This window comes from Mus caroli, unplaced genomic scaffold (genome assembly GCF_978045245.1).
Source record: "Mus caroli unplaced genomic scaffold, Mus_caroli_1 scaffold_3, whole genome shotgun sequence".
Lineage (NCBI taxonomy): Eukaryota > Metazoa > Chordata > Mammalia > Rodentia > Muridae > Mus > Mus caroli.
Genome location: NW_028227258.1, coordinates 50,996,502 through 51,024,071, shown reverse-complemented (window position 1 = coordinate 51,024,071; position 27,570 = coordinate 50,996,502). Strand labels below are relative to the sequence as shown.

General features: G+C 44.6%; 2 protein-coding genes across 5 annotated transcripts in view; one reads left to right on the top strand and one right to left on the bottom strand.

Annotated features, from left to right (window-relative positions):
* The window catches only part of Henmt1 (HEN methyltransferase 1), a 28,152-nt gene extending 21,702 nt beyond the window's left edge, over window positions 1-6,450 (top strand). For 3 of the 4 annotated variants that reach the window (XM_021158785.2, XM_085835572.1, XM_085835573.1), the window contains exons 7-8: window positions 181-358; window positions 1,753-5,225. In XM_021158785.2, the coding sequence (XP_021014444.1) occupies window positions 181-358; window positions 1,753-2,181 (607 nt within the window). In that variant the 3' untranslated portion in view covers window positions 2,182-5,225. Of the gene's footprint in view, window positions 1-180; window positions 359-1,752; window positions 5,226-5,469 lie in introns of those variants that run through there. The other variant, XR_002377579.2, reaches the window with a different exon arrangement.
* A 3,398-nt stretch (window positions 6,451-9,848) lies between these two features.
* Eeig2 (EEIG family member 2) overlaps window positions 9,849-27,570 on the bottom strand; it is a 57,384-nt gene continuing 39,662 nt past the window's right edge. The window contains exons 5-11 of the mRNA XM_021159007.3: window positions 27,261-27,307; window positions 24,216-24,319; window positions 20,092-20,187; window positions 19,038-19,254; window positions 18,520-18,647; window positions 17,664-17,733; window positions 9,849-14,231 (exon numbers count right to left, since the gene is read on the bottom strand). Coding sequence (XP_021014666.1) covers window positions 14,189-14,231; window positions 17,664-17,733; window positions 18,520-18,647; window positions 19,038-19,254; window positions 20,092-20,187; window positions 24,216-24,319; window positions 27,261-27,307 — 705 coding nt within the window. The 3' untranslated portion in view covers window positions 9,849-14,188. The remainder of the gene's footprint in view (window positions 14,232-17,663; window positions 17,734-18,519; window positions 18,648-19,037; window positions 19,255-20,091; window positions 20,188-24,215; window positions 24,320-27,260; window positions 27,308-27,570) is intronic.

The window sequence follows — 27,570 nt, the reverse complement described above, 5'->3', positions numbered from 1 at the left end:
GTCTGAGTGGCCTGATAGGTACCCACCACCATGCCTGGTTTAGAAATTCTCTGATTCGTCATATTTCTGTGTTTCCTAACACTGCCGACAAGAAGGCGCTTGGGAATCGTTTGTTTGATTAGCTGTTTGGCCATACCTGTATATTCAGAGAAGTGGTTTCCCTCTGTTGTTTGATTTCAGGGCTTTACACGTGGCAAACTGCTACAATTACCATGTGGAGTTTACTGGGGTAGGGGCACCGCCAGCTGGATCTGAGCATGTTGGATATTGTACCCAGATAGGTGTCTTTACAAAGAATGGCGGGAAGCTCTCTAAACCTTCGGTTTCCCAACAGTGTGACCAGCACGTTTATAAACCTGTGAGTATTCTCCTGAGCTAGCTGTCGGGGAGAGGAGTCTGTGGGTCAGTGTGACGGACAGTGGGGACGAGGGCAACTTCTATGAAGACTACCACTGCTCCTCCCTCCGTCCGTCCTCCCCTCCTTCCCTCCCTCCTCCCTTCTCCCTCCTTCCATTTTCCTTCCTTCCCTCATTCCTTTCCTCTACTTCTCCTTTTCTCTTTCCTTCTTCCTCTCCCCGTTTCTTCTTTTGGTTACTGGTTCACAAAGTAGAAAGAGGTATAAATGGCCTGGTTTGTTTGTTTTTTGTTTTTTTTTTTTTGAATTTTTATTTCTCTCTGTCTTCTCCCTTTCTGTCTTTCTTTTTTGACAGGGTCTCACTCTGTACCCCAAGATGGCCTAGGCTTGCTATGTAGACCAGACTGGCCTTGAACACATACAGATCTCCTATCTCTACTTCTCACGTGCCGGGATTAAAATCGTGCATCACCACACCTGGCTAAATGACCTATTTTTGAGGTTCCTCATAGAAAGATCCTTCAGGCTGGATGAGTGTTGGCTGGGTTGGCCTATGGCACACTTTCAGAGTGCTTGGCCCCTTGGTTTTATGTTACTGAGAACAGTTTGCTGGAGGCCTTCTTAGGGTGTTTTAATGCAGAGCTTTTGCTCCCTCCTTTGTTATATCTTAGGAGTGTCAGCAGTAAAGAGAAAGCCAGGAATAGTTCCTCCCCAGCCTGTGATTAATGATCAGTGATTAGTGTAAGAGTGTGAGTGTGATAGCACCCCTCACCTTATCTTTCAAAAGAATACATTCTTCATTTGGTGGAATCATTTTCATTTACTCTTAATTTTTCTTTTGTTTGTGTTTCACTTCATTGTCTGGAGTGGCCTGGCTCTCTTGGCTCAGTAGCTGTCCTGCCTGAGCCTCTCAGGGAGCTGGGGTTAGAGGTGAGCATCACTGCTTCTTGATTGGACCATTTTCCCTTTTTACACGGATTACCATGCAATATCAGGTAGAAACACTGGGTTATGGGTTTGATCCAGCCCACAACTATGTGTTTAACTCTAGTCTCCCCAGATCCAGTGAGCTCTTCTGGCCTCAGTGGGTGCCTGACATGCATATGGTGCACAGACATACACACAGGCAAAAGACTTACACACAAAATAATAATTTTTGTTTTTTTAAAATTAAAGTTAGTGCCTACTGGTAGAAGCCGGACTGGGAAATCGTTGGCATTAGAATTAGAAGCAAACCAGCTAGCTAATGCCTGCATGTATTTGGCTCCCAGTAAAATCAAGGCTTTTACAATGAGTAGGCTCTGACACATAGGCAGGAGGCACTCATGGTTCCTGTGGGGCTGAATTGCTGATGATTTAAAAAGCTTTGGTATTTTGTTTGGCTTTCTGCCCTTCAGGTTTATACAACCTCCTACCCGAGTTTACAGCAGGAGAAGGTGCTCAAGTTTGTTCTGGTTGGGGAACTCCTGATACAAGTGGATCGACTGAGGCTGAGATACCAGAGAATGCTGCGGGACCGGGAGAAGGACCAGGGCCCTAAGCCAGGGGACACGGACTCCTGCCCAGCCCCCCACCTCCTGTTGGGAGCAGTCTTCACGGAGGCTGAAAAGGCCAGGATAGAAAGTTCTCCCAAGCCCTTCTGTGAAGGAGAGAAGTTTTACATTCCCCTGCAGAGACTGCTCACTTACCCCAAACTGCACCGCCTGTGTGCTGATGAGGACAGGGTGCGGTCCCTCATCGCTGACTCGGTTTGCTTAAGCAGTGATGGCTCCGCAGTCGTGGTTGACCTGCATAATTCTTGGGATTATCGGCCGGAAGATAACTGAGCCACCCGGACTTCATGAAGCTCAGAGACCCACTGATAGTTGGGGTTTGCTTAGGATTCAAACTTTTTGTCATTTTAGTGGTGCCGGGACTCGAACCCTTGCACATGGTAAGCAAGCACTCTGCCACTCAGCTACATCCTCAGCCCTAGAATTTAAACTCTGTACAGTCATAATTCAAGAAATAGTTTGAGAGTTTTAACACAAATTGGGTCCTGATCTCGACGACAGATCTGCCTGACACATATAGACCGCCCTTTGCCTGAGGAAGGGCTTAGCTAATAGTCATTGCTTTCTTTTAATATTAGATTAGATTTTTTTTTAAAATTGGAGTTTACAACAATGAAGAAATTGGATGTGGTAATGTGTTAATTTTGTCTTCACCCACATTTTGGTGTTAGAACAAGCGTATGTTGTATGTGACATTAAACATTTAAATGTAGTCAAAGCCACTTGAGAACCTTTCCCAGGGCTGGGCATAGAGGCTCACACCTGTAATCCTAGCACACGGATAGATGTGACACGAGGATTATGGGTTTGAAGCCAGCCTGGGCTACATGGTAAAAGCCTATCTCAAAAACAAACACCAGTTCCTCTGCTCAATTTTTCCCAGGGGTGATGTAGGTTTAAGATCTAGGATTATCTTTTTTTTCAAAGTTTACCTATTATACTTTGCATAAAATGGTGCCTGAAAAAAAAATCTGAAAAATTCAGATTTTTCATAGAGAAAACTCTGAATCCCAGGGCTTTGCATGTTCTAGGCAAGTGCTCACCCTCCTAGAGCTTTCTGACTGGAGTTGGGATGGTAGTAGTATAGGAGAGAGATACGTGGCTTTGTTTAATGAAAAAGGGGCTTCAAGGAGATATTTGTGTGTGAGGCATGGGAGTCCAGAGGCAACTCAACTAGGCATGCTCTGCAGTGTCAGAGCCACGAGTGTCCATCTTCATAACCATGGCAGACATAGAGGGTTAACCTGGCATAGCCTACACTAGCAGAAAGGAAGAGAGGTCGAATGTTCCAGCTGCCCAGTGTGCTTTGCTGCTCGTTGCTAGGCAACACTACTGACCCTTCCTGGGCTCACATAAGGCAGTGAGGGAAGTTGAGAAGCATAGTCTGTGTTCTGAGGGGCTGCATGCATACTTGGTCATCTCCTAAGGAACCAGAACAAACCGCCTGTGCCGCATGGCAGAGTCTGACCTCCCTGAGATGTGTTCCGGGCTGCAGAGTCAGTCCCTGGGCAAGCGCTCTGTGAACCCTTATTCTTAAACTGAATCTTCAAGGGTTCATAATCAGTGGATTATGAAATCAGAGGGTTTTCAGAGAGAAAAATCCTCATTACATAAGCAGTGCCAAGCAGCTGCCCTCTTAAGTCTCTTAGCTGAATCCGCCAGATCTTTGTGTGCTCGAAAGGTGCGTTCCCCTCCCCCTCCCAAGCTCTTCACTTCCCTACATCTGTGCCCAAGGTTTGTCTTAGGGCTCCCTGCTCATCCTTGCTCTTTGCTGAAGCCATGTTTTCTAGCCAGGGTCAAGCTGTTCATCACATCTCTGAAGTTAGTCCATCAGTTGTCTTGAAGCCTGGTGACCCTGATCCCTTACCCACGGACCCCTATGTGCTTACAACTTACGGGGACAAGGGCTGCTTTTTTCATTTCCTGCACCTACCCCTTCCTCTTCCCCAGGGCTTGTACATGCTAGTCAAGTACTCTACCACCGAGCCCCACTTCCAGCCCTTGGCTTTTACTTACATTCTGAGTTTGTGTTCACCTCCTAGCTTTGATAAACACATTTCTTTGCACATTAGAAGGTTTCTTAACATTCCCACCCAGGGATCAGCATAGTTCTTGTAGGGAGCCTTTAGCGGTTAGTCTCCCCCACCCCGCATCATAGCCCTCCAACTCTGCTTGAGCTGAGCTGAGGCATAACATAATTTTATGTTTAGCATAAGCATGCAGTGCTTCCAGTTAGGACGCATCGTTCAAAGCAGCCGTTGGATTTAGTTTGTCATAGTCTGCTCTTTCCTCTTAGGGGCTGGAAATATATCCCAGGGCTCTCGGTATGCGCAGTGCAGGCTCTCTACCATTGAGCCTTGTCTCCAGCTCAGATCCTTGTTCTAAAGAAACAGTCTTACCCTTTAGCAGCACACAAAGAGCTGGGACAACTAGAGATTGCAGTTCCCAGTGCTGTGACTTCAGAACACAGGCCTCATGTGGAAGGGGCACGCCCACGATCCCAGCATTGGGGAGTGGGGACAAGTTCCGAAGTTCAGAGTCTTCCTCGTCTACATAGTGAGTCTGAAGCTACCATGGCTTACGTGAGGCTCTGTCTCACGGGGAAAAAAACCCTCTCCACACATACAATAAAAACCAAAGACAGAAAGCAACCAATCAGGTTTGCTAGGGGAATGTGCTCTAATAAATGCTAGGGAGATAGTGTTGTAGTATTGACCCAGTTAGAGAGCCAGTGTTATTAAAATTGTTTCTCAGCCTGAGTAGACTTCAAGAAACAAGTAGAGAAGTGCAAGCAAACACACAGTCTAGCACACGCACAGTCCTCTCTGCTCTCTACTGAGTGACTTTTGCATTGCTGCTAATCAGACTCAACACACATAGAGGTACACAGACACAAGCACGCACACACACACACACACTCCCCTCTGCAGAATAGAGAGTGTCCATGCAGAACGGAACGGTGTCTGCTTCAACCATTGCCCCCTGCTCAACCCATCGCCTGTGAGCCCTTGGCTTTCTCTTACTCCACCGCACAGCTCATTTGAGCCTTGCCCCAGGATGCTGAGTGACAGATCTCTTCTTTCTTATTCCATCTTAGTGTGGGAATTTTCAGGGAGCTTCCTGGGAAATCAGACATGGGAGATGCAGTCTTCGAGGTCCTAATGTCTCATGCTACCTTGGTAGCTGAAACTTTGCAAGCCTTGGAACGAGGGGGCTTCCCTAGCTTCTTTATTGTCTGGAGATACTTAGGACTATCTCTGTGCTGGGATCCAGTCCAGCACCCTGCAGATGTTAAGCAGGGGCTTTGCTGAGCTCAATCCTAGCCTTGAGTGTTTTGTGTATTTTTAATCCTCTTCTCTTTTCCTGCTGGGGAGCTCCTCCTAGGAATACACTGTCCCTGATATCTTAAGTAAAGTATATTCACTGCTGCCATCTCTTCTGGCCTACACACTGGTTCGTGCCAGGAAGTTTGTGAATGGAGAGGAAGTATATTTTCTTTCAGGCTTAAATTCTGGTTGAATTTCAAGTGTTGGAGACCTTGTTTTTTTTTTTTTTCCTCAGACTCTCTTCATAGCTGAATATGGCCTTGAACTTCTTGCTTCCGCCTCCCGAGTGCTGGGATTATAGGCCTGTGTTAGCATATCCCATTTTCTGCAATGCTGGGAACTGACCCCAGGGCTTCATACATGCGGGCAGGCACTTTACCAACTGAACTGCATTCCTAGGCCTCCGATGTTTGAGATCGTAATGAGGAAGGTTGTTATTTTTAAGCCTCCCTGAAAACAGAAAGCAGCAACTGAACCCCAAAGGCCCTTCCTTCCTTATTCCCAGCATGCCCAAGGCCTGAGTTTGATCGCCTGGTAGCATAAAAGAAAAGATTCAGCTAGCTGTGGTGGCACACAACTGCAGCTTCAACACTCAGAGGCAGAGACAAATTTGAGGTCAACCAGCTCTACACAGCATGCTTCAGGACAGCTGGGGCTACACAATGAAACCCTGTCTCAAACAAGCAAGGAAACAAAGGAACAAAGACTGTTAAATTATTTTTCTTATGATCTTACAATTTAAGTTTTGAAATAAAAAGTACAGTTCAGAATGATATAATCTAGAGTAAAGCTAGTCATACCTTAATTCTTTTTATCCTAATACCCACCACCTCCTAGCCTCTGGGTGGTGGTGGTGGTGCGGGCACTCCTGGCTTCTCCCTTTCATTGTTTCCGGAACAGCAGCTCTGCCCATTTTGCACATAGTCCAGTTAACTGTTTTACATCAATCTCCAACAAACGGCATAAGGGCATGGGTTTTTCACACTTGTTATCCTTGTTCTTTTTACCAATACATGTTTTAAATATTTACTTTTTAAGTCATATGGACATTTGTGTGTATCTGTGTCTGTGGAGGTCACAAGGGGACAGTGATCCTTTGGGGCTGGAGTTCCAGGCTGTTGTGAGCCACCCAGTGTTGGAGCTGGGAACTGAATGTCAGTCCTGTACAAGAGCAGCAGGCGTTTCTAACTGCGGAACCTTCTCTCTGGCTCCTATTGTATCTTTTTCATGCAGCGTTGTCTTTGGCAGTTTATAAATGCAACTGGATGTGTTTCCTTTTGTATCAGCAACATGTTCTTTTGCAAAACATTAATAGTTGTGTATAGGAATTCATGCTGGAAATTCCCAACTGTTCTTTTCATTTTGTGCATATGGGTGTTTGCCTGTCTGTGAACCAAGCGTATGTGGTACCCTCAGAGGGCAGAAGAAGGCATAGGATTCTCTGGACCTGAAGTTACAGACAGTTGTGAGCTGCCACATGGGTGCTAGGAATTGGATGTGGATCCTATGGAAGAACAGCCAGCGATCCCCTATTTATTATTAAGAATGTAAAGAAATGTCCCTCAACAGTTTACCCTTTTTATACATCCCTGCAGAAGACTTAGCAAACATGCCTTGCTCTCAGTTCACTTAAGTGTAGACCACAGGCTGGCAAGAACTAATGACTAATGGGGGATAGGTTATTCACCCCACCTCCCACACCCCTGGTATATCACTTGAATGGACAACATAGTATCATTTTTATTATTTACTTATTTAATTTGTGTGTATAGGTGTTTTGCTGTGTTGCTGGTGTGGGCGGGGCAGAAGAGGGCATCGAATCCCGTGGAACTGAGTTGCAGACAGTTGTGAACCACTGTGTGGGTGATAGGAATTGAACCCCGATCCTCTGGAAGAGCAGTTGGCACTCTTAACCACTCAGCCATCTCCCCAGGCCCCTGGGCCACATGTTAATATGAGTTAAACTGCTCTGTGTGTCAACAAATAATGTGGTTTCATAGGTGGCAGAATTTTACTGTAACACTTAACCTTAGTAAATTTTCATGCTGCTCAGCAGGGCCCCCATTCCCAGACAACATGTGAAATGTGTTACCAGCCACAGCCTCCAACTCCTACTTCTGGTCCGGATGGCTCTAAAACTCGCTTTCTGCTATTATGACAAATTATCCGAGGTACCTAAAAGGAGACAAGTCTTGTTTTGGCTTACTGTCTTGGAAATTCCTGTCTGAGATACTGTCATTGCTGCTTTAGACTTGTGGCAAGGCAGTGCACATTGGTCAGACCTCACAGTACAACAAGACCACTCCCTTTGTAGCCAGGGAGCAGAGGAAGAGACCATGGTCTCGATTCTGCAGAAGCACTCTCCACCCCCCCCCCCCCCAGTGTCCTAAGATCTTCCGTGATTTTTCTTCTACCTCCTAAAGGTTCTAAGCCCTCCCAGAAGTGCCTCCCTAGAGCTCTCTGGGAGACATGATGATAGCAAGAACTTCTAAAGATTTCTGTTACTTCACAGAAGCTTGTCTTCCCAGCATTCCTTGAGTGTAAATTATTTCCATATCATCTGCACGTTGAGACCTGGCCCCTTTAGTGTCTCAATGAGACGCCACAGCCCGCTACCCCCCTTTCCTCACAGGAACATACATCCTTTCTCAGGCCTTCTTGTTCCTTCGCACCCTTCCCCATCTGTCTGTTATGATGTCCAGTCTTCCCCTCTACAGCATCCCCAGCAGGCACCTCAGCTTCCATACAGTGTCTTCAGCCCTCACTTCTGTCAGCAGTGGCCCAGGAACAATTCCAATAAAAGTAGTTTTCCACCACTGGATTGAGTTGCAGTGACAACTCTCACCACATCTGGCTCTGTGGTTTGTGTTCAGCACTTTCAGGAAGTCATGGGCTGATGGCCACTAGCAATGGCATCAGGATCTTCCAAAGACATTAAGAACATCGTGTTTCCCATTGCACAGGATGCTATGCAAACACAGTATATGTATACTGTGATACATGATATATGATACATATCTTTGAGAATAGGAAAAATAACATTTAGCCACAATGTTGAGACATGATAAACAAGCCGGTGGGAGTTGATAGGAACCTGAACTGTAAATAATACTCATTTTGAAGTCCTACATGCTGGTTATATCCTCTACCACATGCAAAAATTAACACGTCATGTATCTGCTGGGTTTTTAATGTTCCTGCTTTTGTGGGATAGTCACGAGAGAAGCTGCTCAGACATAAGTTTAAACCTATAGAAAGTCTGTATTAGCCTGGTGATGACCACATTTGGGTGTTCAGGATCCCAGTGTAGCACCAAGACTTTCTCAGGGTGGACTTTTAAGCACAAAACCCATAGTCTGGGTTGACAAACTTCAGTTAACAAGAACAGTTAGCCAGAAGCAGAACTACAGAAGTCAAAAAGCAGGAGATTTCCCCATAACTATGGACTTGGTTGGATTAGGTCTTTGTTTCATCTTGGCAGGTGGTGCTGAGTTTTACAGCCTGAACAGCACTTCCATCATGGAGTCAGTTATGCTAAGAAGGTCTGGGGGCTTTTACATCTGCCAAATTGAATACACATTTTGCCTGAATCCCTTTTGCCTTTAACACTGTAATTACCATTTTTCTACCCATTTCTCTCTGCGGGCTGTGGTTCAAGCTAACATTAGTCAGACAGAGTTAAATCAGTTCCTTCACTCCTAGAAACACCGCAGCCTGCATCTACACCTTAACCATGACGTATGCTTCCTGGGTCTCCTCATGGACCTGTACTTCCAGGACCTTTTATTAATCCCACACCAGAGGAAACATTTCACCTTATTTAAGCAACACGGGCAAGACTTGATACAATTTTTTTGGCAGATATTTTAAAAAATTTGAAATTACTACTGAAAAAAAAATCCAATGTGTTTTCCCTTTGGTTTCATTCCGTGGATTATATGTGCAGACAGAGGATTCCTTGAGAGTCACTGAAGTTCAATGCCAGAAAATGTCACACTTTTCCTAAGTATCTGGATACATTGTAGCTTTGACTCCGATTAATAGAGTAGAAAGCAAAGCAAATGCCAAACCAACTGACCAAAAACCAACCTTAGGATGCCCGCTCCAATTTAGCAGAGTTGGAATTGCATAGGAATGAGTCTAAAGTGGTTCACTCAGGGGTGCCTATGCAGAGATCTTCCATGGCTGCAAACCCCAGTCCAAGGGCTCTAAGAGAACAGCAATGTTCTTTTGACCATTTTTTGGGGGGGGGTTTGGAGTGGGGGTATGGAGGTACCATTTCACTCTGTAGTCCTAGCTGTCTTGTATCCAGATACTTAGGAAAAGTGTGACATTTTCCTTAGCTGTCTTGTAACTCAATACGTAGCCCAGGCTGTCCTCAAACTCATAGTGATCTGCTTGCCTTCTGGGTGCTGGGATTTTAGGCACGAGCCACTGTACCTAGCTTCCTCATGTTTTAAAAAGTAAAGAGTTGGAGAGATGGCTCAGTAGTTAAGGATCTGTTAGCAGGAGATTCAAGTCTTCCAGGTCTTCATGAGTACCACATTGATGTGCACAGCCCCCCATACATGGAGATAAAAAGCGTTAAAGTAAAATCTTAAGATTAAGAGCATCTAAAGTTTTGAGATACTGCTTTTTATTGAACATGTATAAGATCCACGTTTATATTATTATAAACATTTTACAAACCAAATTTTATTTTGTTAAAAAACATTTCCTGGATTTTATCACTGACTGGTTAAGACATAAGACATAGAATCTATAAATATGAAGGTCATTCTCCAAGGCTTAGCACAGAACACCGACGGAGTCACTTCGTTTTCTTTTTTTTCAGCACTAAGGACCGACCCCAGGGTCTTGCACATGCTGGAAGGTTCCTTGCCACTGAGCTGTTCTTCAGCTTCCAGGAACAGTTTTCTCATAGACACTGCACTAACATCTAAAGGATTAAACTAACACAAAGGACGATAATCCTCAAGACATATTGACAAAGTTAATAAAAGTCTTCTATAAGCCTGTCCTTCCTTGCACTGAACTGGCCGATGAATAGCAGTCAAAGAATTATATAAGATAAACATACTCATTTCAAAATACAGAACACATTGTAAATCAATTTTTTGTCATCTTTGTTAGATGGGGAGACCACTCATATTACCATTTATACATTTTCTGATAAAAATCTTAAGGAGAAGGGAATAAGGCCTTAGCTTAGGCGCACTACAGGAATATTTCATCTGTACAGCTCGACTAACTAGAGTATGCTCAGTGCCTAGCTAAGCCAAGATGCACAGTGGCCTAGCAGTCTCAGCTACCCTACCTGATTATACTCACAGGACGTACCATCTAAGAGAACTGCATTTCTGAAATGTCCACATGAAAGACTTGTGAAGAAAAATAGCACAATCTCGTCATATGAGCTCACTGTCTCTCTCAGAGATTTGATATAAACATGGAAGCCTAAGGTTTCAGAAGTGTTTCCATGAAGTAGTGAATGATACCGTCAGCTTACGCTTCAAAATAGTTTATTTAATATGGAAATATGAGATGCTAGAATTGCTTCTGGATGCTTTGACTTACCAAAACTCAGAGCTGACTGATTTACAAAAAATTGCTTTTTGAGTCAGGGTTTCATTTTGGGTTCAGGATTACCATGGGGCCCAGACTGTCCTTGAACTGAAGGAGACCATGTATCCCAGGCTAGCCTTGAACTCATAGATCCTCCTGCCTCAGCCTCCCAAGTGCTGGGGTTACAGGTGTGAACCTGAATTTGAGTATGTTTTGAATAGAGGTTAGTTGAAGATATTTTCTTTTCCTAATTATAAAAAGAGGGGTTAAGTGGTCTGCCTCTGTGACTCACAGTTCTGTTAAAAAAAGAACAAAAACAAACTAAAGACCAAAAACATATACAGAAGAAACTAGCTTGGATATTATTCTCATGGTTTTATGCTGGAATGAGATGGTAGAATTTTGGGTGGTTGGTCAAGACTTTAATGTCAAAAATGTTAATCTACGTTTGTATACAGAAGCTGCCTAACACTGCCACAAAATAGAGCCCAGCATTCAGGTGTATACTAATGGCACCAGGCCTTCTCTGCCTTTCCCTGGATGTCACATCCTGTACATTCTTGTCACCAGCTTATGGCAGGAGAGGCTCTCCTAACCTGGCCTGTGCATCCTTCTGAACAAGGCATCCCTTTCGTCTCATCACAGATCCTAGCTGTAACTGGTGCTGTCTGTCTTTCCGCTAGGACAGAAGTAGAAATCATCTCACAGCTAAAAAGTTCTCCAAGATTGGTCTGTTTAAAATTTGAACTAAATATTAAAAAATAATAATTTTTTAAGAGCCTACTTTCCCAAGTCTATTGTTCTCTAAACTCAAAGCAGAGTTAAAAGTAGACTTGCTACTTAGCTTTCAAAGTAGCCTTGTGGCAGACAGCCTGGCAGTCTATGCCGTGCAGAAAGAAGAGAAATGCAGACACTCGGGCGACACTTCACATTCTGATTGGACAGTGTTGACATATGAATGCAGAACATGCCCGCAAACACCAGGGCAGGAGAATCCAGACTTAGCTGACAAGAGAGTCACAGCTATCCTTTCCCCTTCCCACTCCCTGTTTCTAGTCACTAAGTGAATTTTTATAATACTTAACGATTTATGAATCAAGAAGCCATATGAATCAAGATTATTGGTAGCTGTTAAAATAAGAAGGCATAATTTTTACACTTTTCAAAATGTCTTCACATTTTCCTTTTTGAGATAGAGTACCCCATGGCCTATTTTGGCTCCCAACTCCTATGGAGCCAAGAATGACCCTAAACCTGTGATCCTCCTGCCTCTACCTCTCAAGTGCTGGGATTACAGGCATTTACCACTATGCCTGGTTTATGTACGAGGTGGGGTTAAACCCAGCACATTGTGTAGTTCTAGGCAAACACTCTACCAACTGAGCTATACTCCCCAGACCCACACATTATACTGTTCTAAAAAAGCAAAGTTTCTGTACCATTTAAAATATCAAGACCTAATCCTATGGTAAGATATGGGGCCAAGGTAGCCAGGGAAGGCTAAGCTCTACCCTGACTACAGCACCTGAATGTGTCTGATGAGCGGCCTCACTGAACCAGGCCCACAACCCAGGGTTACTACTGTCTTTAGAATCCAAAATCATTTGCAGAAACGCCAATAAAAATACAGCCTAGAAATTATATTTTAAACATAGAAAAATATGCCTTTAACATTGTCAGGCTAAACCTCTTTAAGTAACGTCTTCATTAACTCTCGCTGAAACTTACTTTGATCTTGTTGTAACGTACAAGGGATCTGCTCATCTGGAAATAGACAGCAGGTCCTCAGCTCTGTGGACAACCTGCTCAAGCTGTGCGCTAGTCTGCTGCCCTCCAAGTATGCCTGACTCTAACTCAGATAGTCCTTCCCTTTAGTATTCAAATAGTCCAAAACAGGGTGTCATCTTTTCTTTCTTTTTTTTTAAATTCAGAATCTATTTGTAAAAATAGTTTGGATTAATGCAGACTACCTCATTCCTGAGATATTAAAATAAAAATTCTGATGCAAACAATTCTAATTTTTCCAAACTTCCCAATCCAAATATTCAAGCATTGCAACATAAAAATTACCTTAGCCAGAGCAATTCTGTTCTGACCTATTGTCTTTTAGGGCTTGATTGTGAAGGTGAGGACTCGGGCGTTGATGGCTCTATATAGCCTCATGTTTCTCTTCAGCAAAGGGAAGTTTAGCTCTCTCTACATGGGTACTGGCAAGTGAGGGCAGAGAAGCTACAGCTTGTGGGCTGTACTGTTAGCATGAATCCAGACTAGATATCTGGACCCGAAAAGCTGTCTTAGAGATATGTTATAGTCTACTCTGGCTTCAAACAGCTGAATTCTGTCTGACACGGTAAAGAAGGAAACGTTCTCTGGTCAAAGAGGCTGAAATAGGGAAGCGCCGGTCCCGTGGCCTCTGTGAAATCGACGCCACTCAGCTGCTCAGACGTCTGTCCATTAGCACAGCACGGTAAGCGTCAGTTCACAGAAGTCTGGCTGTGATAGAATGCTGTCTTTCTGACCAGCTAACAGTTTTGCGTCTGTTCTGACCGCCAGACGAGCAAGTCTTAGTACTGAATGGATTATGAAGCAGCTCTTCTCGTAGCTTGCCTATGGATTATTACAGACTGATTATTACACTTATTTTGACTCTTAGACAGTGGCACTGGGGTTTTGTGACTCACCTAATATTAATGATTGGAATAATAGACGCTGCACCATCACAGCCTTCCTTCTGGCCACCTGCTGCCGACTTGGATGCATTTGCCATTTGACTTAAGTCTGAAATGCTCAGAATTATAAAGTATTTAAAATGTTTAAGCTATAGCATAATATTTCCCCAAAGCATGAGCCTCCTCTCTTCCTGCCAACTGCTGCATAAAAGGAGTTAACACGCTTGGTACAATGCCAAAGGTAACAGGACACGGAGGACTGACTTCATAGGAATTACAACTATCTTGATAGAATTTATAGGGTTTACACTGACCTCAAGTACTGTCTCTTAAATATAAAATTTAAAAACAGAGCCCAGACCTGTTGAGCACCCCCAACTTAGATATGTACGCTGGAGTACTAAAATCACCCTCAGATGTGTCCAGTACGGTTTTTCTCCGGGTACTTCAGAAGCCCAAGCAGACCTTTCGTTCTGGGTGCTGAGGCAGGCCAGGTCTTCACTGCCCCACCCTCCATCCGTTCACAAGCTCCCACAGTGGGTGAGTAGGTGGGAAAGGATGGTGCGGGATGCTTTAAGAATGAGTCAGCTCTGCCTTCCGCCTCACAGATGAACTTCACTTTGAAAACAGGCTCTGTGTTTTTCTTACATGCTTGACTAACACACCTTGAAACACCTGTTGTCCACACAGGGAAGCTTCCGCCTGCCGCCGGCTTCGCTCCTAGCGTTTGATCACAACCTGTTCATAGGCTCCAGATCCTACCCTGAAAAGGTAGTGAGAGGAAAACCTTCAGGCCTTGAACTGCAGAGGCGGCAACCTCCAGAGAACGCTGCTCCCAGGCACGCCTGCTGGTTTCCTTCCCCCCTTTGGAGACAGGGTTTCTCTGTGTAGTTCTGGCTGTCCTGGAAGGCCAGTCTGGTCTAGGCTTCCTGGGATTAAAGGCTGTGCCACCGCCACCCAATCCTAAAATCAGTGTCAGTCAGGGCAGTACATAGGATTTCCCTGGAGAGCGATAAGAGGCCTAAGTAATAATACTGTAGGTCTTAATATATCTTTCTCTCTCTCTCTCCTCTTTTTCCCCCTCTCTCTCTTTCCTCTTTCAGGTAGCCTAGGATGATCTACACCTCTCTGGCTTTGGGGTCCAGTTCTTCCTGCCTCCACCTCCCATGTGCTGGGATTATGAGTGACAGGACTCAAGATATACCTGTGTGACGTAGATCAAAAGGGAAATTACTCTTGGTTGACGTGCCCCCCCACCCCCCATCTCTTCTCTTCTTTATAATTTAGCTAGAGACAGGGAACCTTGCTGGAGACTGTCTTCTCAACTCCCTCGTCGGTGGGTGTGGCCATGTGACTAATTTTCCCACATAAAACACAAAGAGATATATTGACTTCCATCTCTCTAGTGTATAAGAAACCCTTGTCCGGGGTTGGCAGCTACACCAGCAGTGCAGGCCAGTGAAAGAATAAGATGGCAGTATGTAAGTTTTGGGGACAGAGTTGAGTAGTCAGCCTGGCCATTGTATTCTTGGGTTTCTACATCACAGTTCTGTAATATGCTGGGTATGAACTGACCAGATACATATATATCTGACATTAATGGGAGGGGAGGCTCTTGGTTCTGTAGTGGTTTGATGCTCCAGGGTAGGGGGATGCTGGAGCAGTGGGGCAGGAGTGGGTAGGGGTTGGGAGAGCATTCTCATAGAGGCAAAGGGGGAATGGGATGGGGGGATTATGGAGGGGTAGTCAGGAAGGGGGGATATCATTTGAGATGTAAACAAATGGAATGATTAATAAAAATAAAGTAAAATAAAATTTACAAGATAAAAATTGAAACGAGAAAACAGAAAGAAAGGAAGAAAATGAAACACACTAACAGAATGATGGAGTATACTAAATAAATTGCAGGCTTTGTGAACAAAGCCATTCTGAGACAGCCTATTTAGGTAATGGTCTCACCGACAGGAGACCTTCTGCTGCTGTTGTTATAACTGATGCACTTAGGACTGTGGTTCTGTGCCATCAAGGAAGGAGCATGCTTCTCCCTGCTACTGTTTCTTAGTCTGGCAGAATAAAGGTTCTCACTATGTCTTTTAGACAACAGCTAGTTTTACGTTTCGAATGGGTCATAGTTCTATCCTTTCCCAAAGCATCCTGGGTGATCAGGAGAACTTCAGTATTGGCGCTGTATGGAGGTGAGGGTCTTATCTGCAAGCCGGGCGTGGTGGCGCACACCTTTAATCCCAGCACTCGGGAGGCAGAGGCAGGCGGATTTCTGAGTTCGAGGCCAGCCTGGTCTACAATGTGAGTGCCAGGACAGCCAGGACTACACAGAGAAATCCTGTCTTGAAAAACCCAAAAACAAAAACTTAAAAAAAAAAAGTTATCTGCAGGTAGCCATTTCCTCATTTGTTGAGGTATCAGAAACCCCCTCCCCTACATCGACTGTTTTGCCTGGAGTGTTAGAGTTTAGTAATCCTGGAGACTACTATGTCTGGTTTTACCCCTTAATGACCTTTTCTGAGGTGTTTATGTTTATGGTATATCTTTATCTCTAGGTATAACACGATTATCCCATTCCTACAGTTGGTGAATTGATGAACCCATGAGCTTCATCTGTAGTCATGGCAACGGAATAAACCAATACAGTGACAGCAAGGTCTACAGAAATGGAAACAGGGTTGGGCTTTTAATTCCCACTTGTAGAAAGCACGAGGGGAGGATCACCAGACTCTCACCCACCATTCCCTCCTGCATGTGCTCCTGGAAGATGCTAGGGTATATGGGGGTGGAGGGTTAACTGATATTAGGTCTCTGTAAAGTTGTCAACCATGATGCAGCAGGATTTCTTGGTGACTCGGCTGTTTTGAGTGATCCTTGCTTTTGTAAAGCCCAGGCAGCTCACCGGTTCGTCAGCTCACCGACCGTTATTTTGGTCTGTTGGTGGTGCTTTATCTTAGCTTATAGGAGATAAGAATTGGCATTCGAACATCAGAATACCAGAAGGAAGCATGTGTGTGTGGGAAATAATGGATGGAGAAGTCTCAGATCTGATGAAATGTATCTGTACAGGCATGCAAGAAGTTCAATGAAACCCAAACAGAATAAGGACAGAGAAACACACATGCCAGTCACATCACATGCCAACTTCTAAGAAACCAGCCACTAGGGGGAAATCTTGTTCGGTGTGCTGGCTCATGCCTTTAGTCCCAGTACTCAGAAAGCAGAGGCAGGTGGGTTTCTGTGAGTTTGAGGATAGCCTGGTGTACATAGAGAGCTCCAGACATGTCAGAGCTATACACTGTGACCCTCAACAGAAAAAAAATCTTAAAAAATATCTAGATAGCAGCTGGAAAGATGGCTCAGGAGTTTAAGAGTCATTCCCGATTTTCCTGAGGACCCGAGTTTAGTTTCCAGCATTTATTTCGGGTGTCTCACAACTGTAACTCTGCTCCCGGATAGCCAACGCTCTCTCTTCTGGTCTCTGTGCACCCCACCACTCCCACCCTGTAAATCTTTAAAACAGCCATATATCTAAATTATATAAAGATTAAAAATGGAAATGAAAACAGCCTTCTTGTTTAAAAAAAAAGAAAGAAAGAAAAGAAATGTTCTTAAGGTCAAGAAAGGTCACTAGCAGCCTCTGCTGCTGAGTGGGCGCACAGCGGCTCGCAGAGGTAGGGCCACTGGCTGGAAATGTTTGCTTTGTTCTGTCCAAAATATTAAGCTACAATTCTGTTCTAAAAATTCTTTTTATGTTCCAATGGCCAGGTGCTCTATTTGTCTAACAGAGTCTAAAAATATAAATAAAGTAACTAACAGAAAATATAATGTTGAAGACATCCAGGAAAGAATATTCCAGTCATAACCAGCTCCTCTCATGGAGGTACAGCATGTGTGTTTAGCCTCAACACAATGACAACTGCAACCCTCATCCTTTACCTATTCCTTTTTCTCAGAGCCGAGGCTAGCCTGGGACACTTCAGACTATGTAGCAGAGGATAGCCCTGAACTCATGAACTTCCTGCTCTTATTTCCCAGGCACTGGGATTATAGGAGGGAGCCACCATGTTCTGTTCCCTCTCGAGACTGAAGTGAGGGCTTCGTATTGCTAAGCGAGCCTTCTGGCAACACTCCCTCTCCCCGTGAAGTAGGCTGTTTATGTTTCAGCCCAGTGACCGGGTGCATGACATACCTGTTTGGAAGGTGGTGGCTGCCAAAGGTTGTACTTCCCCCAGGTCCCACGAACAACCTCAGCCCTTCTTCTGCAACACATAATTGGAAAGTTTGCTAAGCACACAGTTGCCAGACCACTTTTAAATAATATGCATATTGTAGTGACCCACATTTTACATTCATCAAGTGTATCAGAGCTTTATAAGAGACAATTGCAAAGCCAGCCTAACTAACAGTTCTTTCTCACTGACCTCCCCAAAGTTCTTTTCCTTTTAACGGTTAATGACAGCTCTTTCTACAAATTTTCAGGAGGTTTAATTATTTCTATTTCCAGCCAGTTATACAACAAAACAGTCGACTGTTAAGTGTTCTCTATTCTCACCAGCATGAGTAATTGCACCTTTCAAGTTGGTGGCAGATAAAATTTTAGTTTCTGTGGAAATCGCTGGGAGAGACTGCACGATTCTATTCACGACTGGTTTCAAGACCACCACGCCGCACGCACCCGCACGTCCGTGTCCCCCCCCCCCCCCCCCCCCTCCGCCATGGGTCACAGAGCTAGCACTCATGAAGTGCATGGACAGGAAAGTTTTCTTTAAAATTGATCTCTGCTTCTGTGGACCCACACCATTTCTAGGGGTTGAACCCAGGGGCCTCATACATTCTGGGAATTTGCTGTACTACTGAACTACACCACCTTCAACTGACTCCTTCACTGAGGTTCGCCCTTTTTCCAGGATCACCAGCCTTTGTCAGAGACAAGCTACAAAACTACCATTGCTTTTGTGGACATGGAATTGCGTTCACCCGTCTGCAGCAGTAGCCCAACCACATGGCCCCACAGTGGTGGGCCACAGCATCCGTTCTCCGCACACCTTCTGCACTGGAGTCGAGGCTGAAGTCCTGACTCTGTAGGATTTTCTCCACGATGTCATCAGCATCCACTCTGGTGTCATCAACCCGCTTTAGCTGAGACTCAACAGAATCTTGCTTCACTGGACATCTGTGAAGAGAGCCACAGCTGAGTCTCTTCCTTTTGTACTGATGATGTCATGAGAATAAAAATGCTTTGGAACATAACAACACCACGTGGGAGGGTAACGGCACCACGTGGGAGGGTAATGCCATCACGTGGGAGGGTAATGCCATAACGTGGGAGGGTAATGACATCACGTGGGAGGGTAATGCCATCACGTGGGAGGGTAATGACATCACGTGGGAGGGTAATGACATCACGTGGGGGGTAATGACATCACGTGGGAGGGTAATGACATCACGTGGGAGGGTAATGACATCACGTGGGAGGGTAATGCCATCACGTGGGAGGGTAATGACATCACGTGGGGGGTAATGACATCACGTGGGAGGGTAATGACATCACATGGGAGGGTACCTGGCGAGTTTCTCGGAAGCTTCCTCTTCCTTAGAGGCGGTGGCGGTGGTGGTGGCAGCAGCGGCGGGGTCTGGACTTGGTTCAGCTGTGATTGGCTCAGTCTCGTCACATGGCTCGAGAATGCTTTCAATCCCTGTTGACGTGCTTCCCACTGAGGTATTTCTCCTGTGGCAGAACTCGGAGAAACTGGATGACCGGGAGTGACATGTGCTATAGCCTGCCAGAGGAAAAATCACTTCGGATATACTGCCAATGATCAAACACACACACTACAATCTAACCTTTTATTTCTGTAGGCGTGTACAGGTTCACAGGAGTGCATGCACACGTGTGTGCAGATGCACGTGGGTGGACGTGTGCACAGAGGCCAGTTGTTGATCTGGTATTCTCCTCTGTCACTGGCCATCTTGTGCTTTGAGACACTGAGCCTTGACCTTGCTGATTTAGCTACAGTTGTCCCTGACATCCTTCTGTCTTTGTCTTCCCAGCCCTTAGGTTGCAGGTATGAACTGTCCATGTCGGACTTTTATGAGAGTGCTGGTGAATGAACTCAGGATCTCATGCTTGCATGGTAACCATTTTTACTGAGTCATCTACCATCTCTGAGATGTAATTTCTTTATCCCACAACAATAACCGTTCCACTATAGTCGTTCCAAGTGTATTATTGGATTTTATTTTGTCTGGAGACAGGCACTTGCTATACAGCAAGCAGGGGCTGGCCTTGAACTTGCCATCCTTCTGTCTCAGCCTCCCCATTGCTAGGATAACAGCTGTGTGTCACCACACCTGGCTTCACATCCCTTTAGAACAGTGGTTCTCAACCTTCATAATGCTGCGACCCTTTAATACCACTCCTCATGTTGTGGTGATCCCCAAGCATAAAGTTATTTCATTGCTACTTCATAAGTCTAATTTTGCAATTGTTATGGATCATAATGTAAATATCTGATATGCAGAAGATCTGATAATGTGACCCCTAGAGGGGTCATGAGCTATTGGCTGAGAGCCACTGCTTTAGAAGAACAAGGCACTGAATCCCACCGCGGGTCTACCTGATACTTTGGACTGCTGGCTTGCATAGCTTGATGTTCTAGAGTGTCCCCAGGCACCAAGTTCATCTGGAACAGAGGCACTCTTTGCTGAAAGATCTGCAATAAGTCACAACTCGACGTTACTATTGCCAGCAAGTCAACTTGTATTCTAACTTGTAGATTTTATTACTTCGCAAATTCATAATCAAGGAAAATAAATGATAACGTGATAGAGTCCTTCAAATTGGCACAATGAAAACAGCTACATTGCAAGAAATGAAAGAATACTTAATTATCTTAGTTCATTGGAAAATTAGGGTACTTTCAGCATGTCTACTAGCAGTGTGTTTTAAAACCATAGTTCTTTTTCCTCAACATTTCTCTAATAAATCAGGCTTATTCTTATAATTCTCAGGAAAATGCTGGACTTTGATGTCGTTTCCCTATCTATCTATCTATCTATCTATCTATCTATCTATCTATCTATAAGACATAGTCTCATCTATCTGTCTATCTATCTATCTATCTATCTATCTATCTATCTATCTATCTACACAGTTTACAACCAGCTGTTACTCCAGTTCCAGAGGCCCCAACACTCTCTTTTGGCCTCTACAGGCATGCACACGGTGAACAGATATATACATAGGCAAAACACCCACACACTAAAAAGATAAGATGATAAGTAAAATTTGAAAAATAAAGTGACAGAAGGAACAGGATAGTACCCAGTTTGTGAGGTACTATTTGGGAGCACAAACTGTTCCTAGTAGCTCCCTGATCGCCTGCATAGTCTAGGTAGCAATTATGCACTGGCCGTACCAGCCATCCTCCACAGACAACAGAACTGTTAGTGTTTAGTATTAGTGTAAAACACTTGGAAACAAGAACTGTTGTTAACATGGGGACAGAAGGGAAGCACTTGAGTGACAGTTACCACAGTAGCAGTTCTGTAACTGAAATGCTGCACAGCTGGGCCAGCAGATGCTGCCAAACATGCAAGCTGCAGGTCCTCTGCAAAGGCTTCTCATGTCCGGACAGACTGCAAGGGTCCCAAGTGTTTATCTCTACAGCAGCCCAAAACCCAAAGGTTAGCTCCGATGGAACCCTCTCCGGGTGACAGTGTGTAGAGATCCCTGTACACCCAGAGGGTCTACCCCAGTGTTTGGCTCAGATCTCAGTCATCTGTCTTCTGGTTCCCAAAATGTATTCTATATAAAAATGTATTAGGCTCTTATCAAATCAGTTGTCCCTGGTGTAGATGAAACAAACACTGGGGCTACAAAGTATGAGGCAAAACACATACAGGCAAAATACCGTGTGCACAGCATCAACCGAAAAGAAGATACTAAAGACCCCAAAGGCCTCCTGATACCACATGGAGGAGACCTCATAGAGGAGGCCAGCCCAGGATCTGCCAATGTAGGAGCCTCTCAGCTAGCTGAGTGGGGACTGGCATAGGGCACAACAAGCCTTGTTGGTAGAGAAGCAAATGGTGAAGTCGGCATACAGAGCGGCAGGGAGATGACTGACAGGAAAGAGGCTGAAGGCACAAGAAGATGCCGGCTGGTGAAGACCTGTCTGGGAGCTGAATGAAGTTATGACCTTAAGCGAGGGCATGACACTGCAGTCTGTACTGGGTAAAGATCACTTTAGTAAATGGATAAGCAGGATGGGGTGAAGAGAGAAGGTTTACATTATAATCCAGCTAAGAGTGCGAGGTGTTTAGCACAGATGGCCAGAGTCAGGTACTGAGCAGAAACTTGTGCCAGGTCGCCTGACCAGAAGGAAAAGTTTAGGCGAATTTACACTGACATGTGGAATTGGAGGACTATTGATACTCATCACATGCTGACCTGTCCCTAGCCTTATGCTGGGATAGGAGGCCCTGATCACGGAGAACCCAGAGTCTGGAAAGATGAGCATGTGGATTTCAGTAGGATATGTGACGTGAAGGAGACCTTCCCCAAGACGTTGGAAACATGTATTTGTAAATTGCATTTCCGAGACAGTTGAATCCAGGGGTACAGCTTACATTGCTCAGAAAACTGAGAGAGGACTGAACTCCTGTGGAATAGCAACACTGGAGAGGAGGTTGAAGAAGACAGGGAAGGTTTTATGCCTTAGTATCTGTTTTGAAGGACTGGGGACTAAAGCCAGGTCCTCAAGCACACAGCGAAGTACCCTATACCACAGTGATAGCCGTGGGACCTTAAGGAAGTTTCTTTTTAATTTTCTGTTATTATTTGAGAATTTCATACATGCACATGATGTGTTTTGATCAAATTCGCCACTATTCCTTCCTCTCCAATTCTTCTCGTACTTCTCTCTCTCTCTTCCCTACCAACTTAATGTGCTGTGTTCTTAAACTCAGGGAGCCCACTTAGTGCTGCCCCTGTGTGTGTGAGTGTAGGACCATCTACCGGAGCCTCTCAGGGACTACACTCCTGAAGAAAACTTTCTCTCCCTCCCCTCAATTACCAACAGTAATTATCAACAAATTCTTACCTTTAAAAAAATCACTATGGTTATTTATTTACTTATTTATTTGAGTGTGTGTGTATGTGTGTGTGTGTGCCATACAGCATACGAATGGAGGCCAGATGACAACTAGCTAAGTAGCAAGAGGGTCCTGGGGATTGAACTCATGTCTTCAGAATTGGCAGCAAGAAACTTTAACAACCGGACCACCTTGCTGGCTCAAGGAATCCCTAAGAAGCTAGAAGAGGAAAGGTCATGAAGGTAGGAGACAAGGGAAGAGAAGGCTTCAAGAAAGAATTAGTGGCTGAGTCATGGGAACAGGAAAAGTGCCCACAGGCTTTGGCAATCAGGTAACCGTAGACATCTAGACAGAACACAAACCAGACTGCAGTCGAGTTTAACTATCAATGGGCAGTGCAATGGTTAACTCACTGGAAGTCTGACTAAGGGTCACCTAACTGGGCCTGTCTGTGAGGTTTAGCTGAGGAGTGAAAACCCACCCCAAGTGTGAGCAGAACCATTTCCTGTGCTGAGGCCCTGGGCTGAGTAAAGAGGAGGAGGAACCCGCTGTTATCTTAAACACCAGCACTTATCTTTGTGTTTCCTGACTGCGGGTGCAATGCGACTGGATGCCTTCCCTCCCACTGTGGCTTCCCCACAGCCACAGGCTGCACCCCTGGAACTGTGAGCTCAAATCTCCTGCAAGTTCTCTTGTCACAGCAACAGGAAAGGTAACAGAGGCAAGCAGTCTTGGTTTCTAGAAGTTTGTCTACATATATACTGTGATGTATGCATCAAATATGTATTCTCTTGGTGATACTTCTCCATGGCTGTCTGTCTGCTTGGCTGTCTGTCTATCTACCCAACACTGGGACCTCAGAAGATAAAGGAAGATGGAGGTGTACTTTCTATTTTCTCAGGGCTTACTTTCTATTTTCTCAGTATAGACAACAGCTCAGGATGTTTAAGCACTGAAGGGAGGAGTTACTGGAAAGATTGGCAGTATCCATACGATTAGTCGATTCGCAATCACTTGTAAGAAACCGCATCACTGCACATTTGCAAAGGTAGTGAAAATGTTAATCCTAGCACTTCACTTTTCTTTCCTCTCTCTCCAATAATACATTCTGCTCCCATCATTTGGGAGATAGAAGAAGACTCCCATGTCCTTTTCCTGCAGCAGGGTTGGCATCTTGCCCACCCTGCTTTTAGCAACTATGGAAGATTCTGCGTCAGTTGGAAGTTTATCTGGGGAAGTGGATCTCACTTTGTAAACCAGGCTGTCCTTGAACTCACAGAGATTTGCTTGCATACCGCCATTGAGAAATAGATCTTAAAGTTGTGCTAAGTACTGTGCACCTTGAAACCATTATAAAGTTTCAAGGCACCAACTTGGATCTACCAAGTCCCAAATTGGCTGCTGTGTTAAGGCAGAACTGACAGGTAAATAGAAATGAAAAATATTAGATTATCTAAGGGAGTGAGCATTCCTGTTCTTAAACTGAACTCAGTCCAAGACCTGAACTCAGATCATCAGACTTGGCTGCAAGCACCCTGCCATACTGAGCCTTCTTGCCAGCCCCTCAGGGTTCAGACTGTTCTTTTGGAAATAAAATAGTACTGTTTTTCAGAAATTGAAATATCAGGACGCTATATACCCATACCTGCTATTCCAAGATGCACCTTGAGGGTCTCGCCACCTTTCCTGTCCTCTTCCAGAGACTCAGATTCCCCAGCGATTGGTATTGACATGGATGTGGAAGGAGGCCTGTAAATAGATATTCTAAGGATCAGAGCTTGAACTGTGTGTGAGCCTGAAGGTTCGAATTACTGTTAGAGACTCATTGTGTAGTCAGCATCTGGCCTTAGTAAGCTCTTTATTAGGATATCCTTTTGAGGATGAAATTTAAAAAAATTAAGCAATCTATAAGTATCTTTTAGAACCTTAAAACCTGAATAATATGTGTGGGAAATATTTTTATATAAAGATATTATTTTTATTTATGTGCATGTGTGTATGTACACACATGTGCAGGTGCCTACAGAGACCAAAAGAGGGTGTTGGGTCCTCTGGAATAGAAAGAATACTGTCTCACTGCATTCTAGAGAGAGAGAACCCAATATAGTGCTACAGCCCTGTACTCAGCACTTAGGAGGGTGAGGTAGGAGGACCAGATTATCCTAGGACATGTAGCAAGCTGGGTACCAACCTGGGGTACACGAGCCCCTGTCTGAAGGCCAAAGCAAACCCTTCAATAAGCACCTTTGGATCAAAGCTCAAACCCTGAGGATGACACTTACAGCTCTTCATGGTCTGACTTGGACCAACCTCTTTAATAGTTGTATTTTGTTTTTTGTTGTAATATTTTAGGGATTTTGTGGGGACATGGCATAAAACTTGCTCAATAGCTCTGGCTGGCTTGGTAACCTGTATGTAGCTCAGACTAGCTTTGAATTTATGGAAATTCTCCTGTCTCAGTTTTCTGAATGCTAGGATTACATATAGGCTTGTACTACCATGCCCTGCTGAGTTATAGGTTTACATAACACGAAAAACTTGGTAACAAATCCATTGAGTATTTCACAGGAATGAATATATGTGTGTGTGTGTGTGCGCGTGTGTGTGTGTGTGTGTGTGTGTGTGTGTGTGTATGTTTCACACAAAGAATGGGGCCTACAATGACAGTCATAAATCACTAGTGACCTTACTGGGCCTGCATGCCTCAATAATAATTCTTCTTTTCTTCTTCTTCCTCTTCCTCTTCCTCTTCCTCTCCTCCTCCTCCTCCTCCTCCTCCTCCTCCTCCTCCTCCTCCTCCTCCTTCTTTTGGTTTTTCAAGACAGGGTTTCTCTGTATAGCCCTGGTTGTCCTGGAACTCACTTTGTAGACCAGGCTGGCCTCGAACTCAGAAATCTGCCTGCCTCTGCCTCCCAAGTACTGGGATTAAAGGCATGCGCCACCACCACCTGGCATGCCTCAGTTCTTAAATGTCAGTTGTCTTCCCATCCATAGGTGATTACAGCCACAACACATCTAACACTCTCTTACATTTGGCTTTCCTGTTTAGCTATCTTAAAAAATCAGGAGCCATTTCTGCTGAGTGCTCTAAGTCAGGGGCAGCTAGTATCCAGGCAGAGCGAGCTGACCACAGCAGGGCGTGGGGGGTGGAGATGGGGGCTGTTGGTACAGCAGACTGAGAATCTGAAATCTTAGCTAGGCTGCTGCAGTTCTGTTGCCCAGGGCAACACAGTTTCAGTGTGTTGGCTCCGTTCTATTAACTTCTTTTGTACAAAAAGTGTTTTATATTCTTTGTCAGGATTCCTTGATATAGCATGGTTGCAGAGCAAAGAAATGGGAATTATTTTAGTTTTATAGTGATGTTTAGAGTCTGTGAAAAGTGACCTTCTAACAAGACGTCATTCTATCCTGGATATCCCACAAATATTCCGTGTACCATTACAATGCCTGGTGAATGTGCAAACTGATTTTTCTTCTTGGAATATCTTTTCTCACCTTCCACACTTAATACATTCTTATTCATCATCACAGCTTAGCCCAGTGCAGCCCCCTCAGGGAGGACTTCCTGGCTTTCAAGGATCAGTGGCGATTAGTGGCTCTCCCCTGCTCTCTACCCCTGTAGTATTGTGTGCTGTGTGCACATCTCCCAGGCGTCCAGCAGAGCAGGGCCTGCATCTCGCCAGGAGTTATGTACCTCTGGTTCCACACAGACACACTTGGCCAAGACAATGGCTCTGTCTTAGCTTCCTCCTATGTAAGGATCACACTGGGATTTAGATGTGGGTCTCACTGTGTCTTACATCTGAGCTCCGAGTTGTTCCTCCTGGGGCTTCTCGGGAGAGAAAACATTAACTCATGAGTCAGTCGTAAAATCTACCTCTTCTGCCATCGTTCCACGGCTCTCTTTTCTACCTTGCCCCATAGACAAGGACAATCTTTTTTACCTGAAACCTCTGCAGCTTTTTACCCTATTCAGAAGGTAAGTGGGGCCATCTGAGCGGCTCACAAGATGACCATCTGACCTCACCTCCTGTTACCAAGCTCTTAGCTCCCTCTGCTCTAGATATATTGGTCTCCAGACAGTTACTTGAGCATACTGGGTATAGACCCCCTCAAGGCTTTTGTCCATATTCCCTCCACCTTGAATCCTCTTTCCTCAAATATCTGTGTCCCACCTCCTTCAGGTTTCTACTCAAATGTCATCTCATCCAGGAAAGCCTCCCCTGATACTCCATATAAGACAGCACCAGCTCTTTAGGGCATCACCAGATTCCCCCTGTGCCCCCCGCCCCCCTAGAGCATCCATTCCCAGGATCGGTTCTGTGCTTATTGCTACTTGGTTGTTTCTTTGAGTATAAGGTCTATGATGGGAGAACGCAGTCTCTTTTGCTCACTGCAGGTTAGAATGCAATCCCACACACATTACCAGGCGTTTGCTGAAGAAGTAAGAAAACAGAAAGCAAACTAAAACTGTCGTTTGTCTAATTCCACCTTAAACCTGAAACCCCAAAGATGGGGAAAGATCTCTTAACTTGTATCATTTTGAGAGTGGCTTACTTGATACCAGGGGACAGTCACTTCTATGAAGTTCAGGCCAGCCTACTATGAAAGGAACCATTTACCTACAAAAGTGCTTCAATTTGAATCATGCTTTCAGAGAAAACAGTCCATTTACTGGTCATCAACTTACGTTTTAAAACACGGGTCACCAGACATCAGCTGCATACTGATCAAAACCTAAACAAGAGAGCAACAAATGTCAGTTACGGAAGATTTCTCCAGAAGCCAGCTCTGCTAATAGGTGTTTCTCCCACAACGCCTAGTCTAATGTTTTCTATCCAGAAAGCATTAAATGAAATAAATGTGTAATGAGGTGTACCCAGGATTCAATTACTGCTTTATGTAGAGATGGATTAAAAATGATCTTTGGTGTCCAAAGCCTTGTGATTTTAAAACTCTTGTTGAAAATGTAAGAATGAAAAGCACTTCCCTGGTAGTAA